The sequence below is a fragment of the Sinocyclocheilus rhinocerous genome, unplaced genomic scaffold (genome assembly GCF_001515625.1).
Source record: "Sinocyclocheilus rhinocerous isolate Xijiao unplaced genomic scaffold, SAMN03320098_v1.1 scaffold2589, whole genome shotgun sequence".
Lineage (NCBI taxonomy): Eukaryota > Metazoa > Chordata > Actinopteri > Cypriniformes > Cyprinidae > Sinocyclocheilus > Sinocyclocheilus rhinocerous.
In genome coordinates, this window is record NW_015658508.1 from 10695 (window position 1) to 14241 (window position 3547).

General features: G+C 34.5%; 1 protein-coding gene across 1 annotated transcript in view; it reads left to right on the top strand.

The window, feature by feature from the left end:
• LOC107722252 (NACHT, LRR and PYD domains-containing protein 3-like) overlaps window positions 1-2816 on the top strand; it is a 9661-nt gene extending 6845 nt beyond the window's left edge. Inside the window, exons 4-7 of the mRNA XM_016530531.1 lie at window positions 9-492; window positions 942-1106; window positions 1738-1916; window positions 2378-2816. Coding sequence (XP_016386017.1) covers window positions 9-492; window positions 942-1106; window positions 1738-1916; window positions 2378-2466 — 917 coding nt within the window. The 3' untranslated portion in view covers window positions 2467-2816. The remainder of the gene's footprint in view (window positions 1-8; window positions 493-941; window positions 1107-1737; window positions 1917-2377) is intronic.
• Window positions 2817-3547: the final 731 nt, after the last annotated feature.

Here is a 3547-nt window from a genome sequence, read left to right on the forward strand (position 1 = left end):
TTCATCAGAACATGTTTCATTATCTGAGCTGCATCAGAGAGCTGTGGATGAGGCTCTACAGAGTAAAAATGGACATCTGGATCTTTTCCTGCGGTTCCTTCTGGGTCTGTCAGTGAAATCTAATCGGGGTCTTCTTCAAGGACTAATGAAACCGACAAGAGGGAGCTCTGAGAGCAATGAGGAAACAGTTGAGCACATCAAAAAGAAGATCAGGATCAGTCGCTCTCCAAAAAAATCCATCAATCTGTTCCACTGTCTGAATGAGCTAGGTGACCATTCAATAGTGGAGGAAATACAACAGTATCTGAAATCTGGAACATTAGCTGAAGCCAAACTCACCTCTTTGCAGTGGTCAGCTTTAGTGTTTTTCTTGTTGACATCAGAGCAAATGATGGATGTGTTTGAGCTGAATAAATCTGTTGGAAGAGAAAATGCGTCAGATAAAGTCGTTCGGAAGCTGCTTCCTGTGATTAAAGAATCCAGATCAGCACAGTAAGTAACACTGATGACCACTACACTATCAAAACATTTTCCTAAAAGTGTGCTGGCGCATGTGCTAGGGATCTGTAAACCTGTGTTAGTACTGACCCAAGTTTCCAATGACTTGAGAGGTAGTAACATAGCCTATAATCAAAGCCTTTGTTTGTAAGCCTTTCTTCTAGATTTGATATCATATTTAGATATTTGATGCCATGAGGCTGTTGTTTAACGTATAAAAGCACATAAATTAAAACAGCCATGAATATCATTATTATTAAATACAATTATTATTATTACTCAACTTGTTTCACCCCTGATGAGTTTGCCTCCCTGAAGAAGTAATTTGCTAAAGTAAAAAAAAAAGTGAAAAAGCATAATAGGACTCTTTAAGTGTTTTTTGTTGTTGTTTTTTTACTGTTACTGTGTTGAATTTATTGTACTTAAATGTTCAATCTCTCTAGTTTGGATGACTGTAATATCACAGATAAAGGTTGTGCTGCTCTGGCTTCAGTTCTGAGATCAAACCTGAGAGAACTGGATCTGTCTGGAAATAAACTACTAGATTTGGGCATGAAGCATCTATCTGATGGACTTAAGGATTCTCACTGTAAACTGGAGAAACTAAAGTAAGATCATCTCTTTGATGCTTTTTATTCCTGTGTGAGATATGACATACATGTGCATTAATTGATCAAAAGTGACAGTAAATACATGTGTAATGTTACAAATGATTCCCGTTTCAAATAAATGCTGTTCTTTTGAGTTCATTATTCATCAAAGAATCCTGAAAAATAATTTCACAGTTTCCACAAAAAATATGAAGCAGCACCGTTTTCAACATTGATAATAATCAGAAATTTTTCTTGAGCAGCAAATCAGCATATTAGAATGATTTCTGAAGGATCATGTGACACTGAAGACTGGAGTAATGATGCTGAAAATACAGCTTTGAACACAAATTAGATTTTAACATATTACAACAGGAAACAGTTATTTTAAATTGCAATAATATTTCAAAATATAACTGTTTTTACTGTATTTTTGTAGTTGTAATTTTCTTTCAAAAATTTAAACCCCAAACTTCTAAAAGGTAGTGTTGTGATATAAAAGTGCCAAAAAAGACCTACTGTAATAATAATAATAGTAGTACATTTACCAGTACTAAACTATTGATTGTAAAAAATTGAAATTAACAAAGGTTGTCATAGCATCTTGTAACAAAACTTTGAGAGTGAAAATTGTCATTGCTCTCTACAGGTTGAGAGATTGTGGCATCACAGGTGAAGGTTGTGATGCTCTGGCTTCAGCTCTGAGATCAAACCCTGAACACCTGACAGAACTAGATCTGTCTGAGAATAAACTAGGATGTTCTGAAGTGCAGTTACTTTCTGGTCTAAAAGATGATCCAGATTATAAACTAGCAAAACTATACTATTGTGAGTATATTTTTATTATAAGCTTTTAAATAGACTAACAGGCCTTGTATATGTGTAAGTGGAGAATATAAGAGATTATACGATTTTAATTCATATCTTTGACTATAATATGAATATTCTAATATCTCTGTTTTTTTCTGAAATGGATCTGCTGATGTGATGTGACAGCAGTAATGTCTCATACTCATATGTGACTGTCTGTGTGTTTTATTGTAGGACTCTCAGTATTTAGACGTCAGTCCAGTTTCCTCAAGATCTGCTGATGGTGAATAAGGAGCCGCTACAGAGACACACAGACAATCAACAGAGACTGAAATAATTAATAATCGAGCACCTGTTTATTTTACTTTATATTTCTCATGGATTAATGTAAGACATGGACATTTTACAGCGTATTATGGATATTAAGCTATGTACAGTATGTGTAGGACTTTATGGGCAGATGTCGTTTATTCATACAGGTGTACAGAAGTGGAAGAAGGTGCCACTGGACATTAAGGTTTTAGTGGATTGTGTTGGCTGTAATATAAGAGTGAAGAGACTGTTTTAGGTTGTCATTGGTTTGCATTTTTGTTGTGTATGTTATTAGTTGTGTGTTTAAAGCATTTGTTGTTCGCTGCTGTGTCTCGAGTATGTTTGGGTCCAGGAGGGATGTGCCCATCAATCAACAGAAATCCGACCGGTCCAGTCTTGTCTCCTATTCCAGATATAAGGACCACCGCAAACACTAGTTTTCCCAATGTGTGTCATTTTGTACTGCTCTGTCTTACTCCTTTGTGTGGTTTTTTATTCTACTGTACAATAATTCTACTGTACGATTCTTAGATTGCCGATTTGGATTTGTTTGCCTTCGATTGTAAACATTGTGTAAATACTACTTGTAAATAGTACATTAAGGGATGTAGGGAGTGTGATGCCATTTCTTTTGTAAATATTGTTTGTTCTCTGTTTTTGGGTAAAGGGAGTTAGAGAAGTTAAGCTGTATTTCTTTTTATGTTTTTCATTTCTTTTAAGTAATTTAGCGGGTTTTAGTTTAGCTATTTTTGTTTGTTATTTTAGCCTGGTCCACTCCTGAAGTCAAACTTTCTTTGTTTTTTGTTTTTTCAATAATGCTGTTTTGTGTTTGTTTGTTTTTCCAAGGCATTGTTAGATCCCAGTGTTTCCTGTCGTAGCTATACAAGGATTTGATTTCAAAATCAGTATAGCTATTAAACTATTTCATGGTATGGTTTTAAATCTGTATCTAACCTCAGAACGATCTCAAAATAAGTCTGATTTTGTGGTGACAGCTTTAAAATTAAATTATTAAAATCTTTATTCTAGTGAAGAAGGATTTTGAAAGTCTGACAGTAATCAGTGTTGAGTTCTACTGTAAGGTTAACCCTGCCTGGTTTACATGTTTCAAAATGATTAACAGTTGAAAACATTTGTAGGAATTTTAGAAAAGTAATCAGTTACATACAGTAATAAAGTAATTCAAATAGTTACACTACTTATTACATTTTAAATAGGGTAACTTGTAATCTGTAACCTATTACATTTACAAAGTAACCTTCCCAGCACTGCCTAACAGTAACCGTCAGAACATTTTCTGGAAGTCAATGGTGAAAAAAGTGTCAAAGATGCGACAC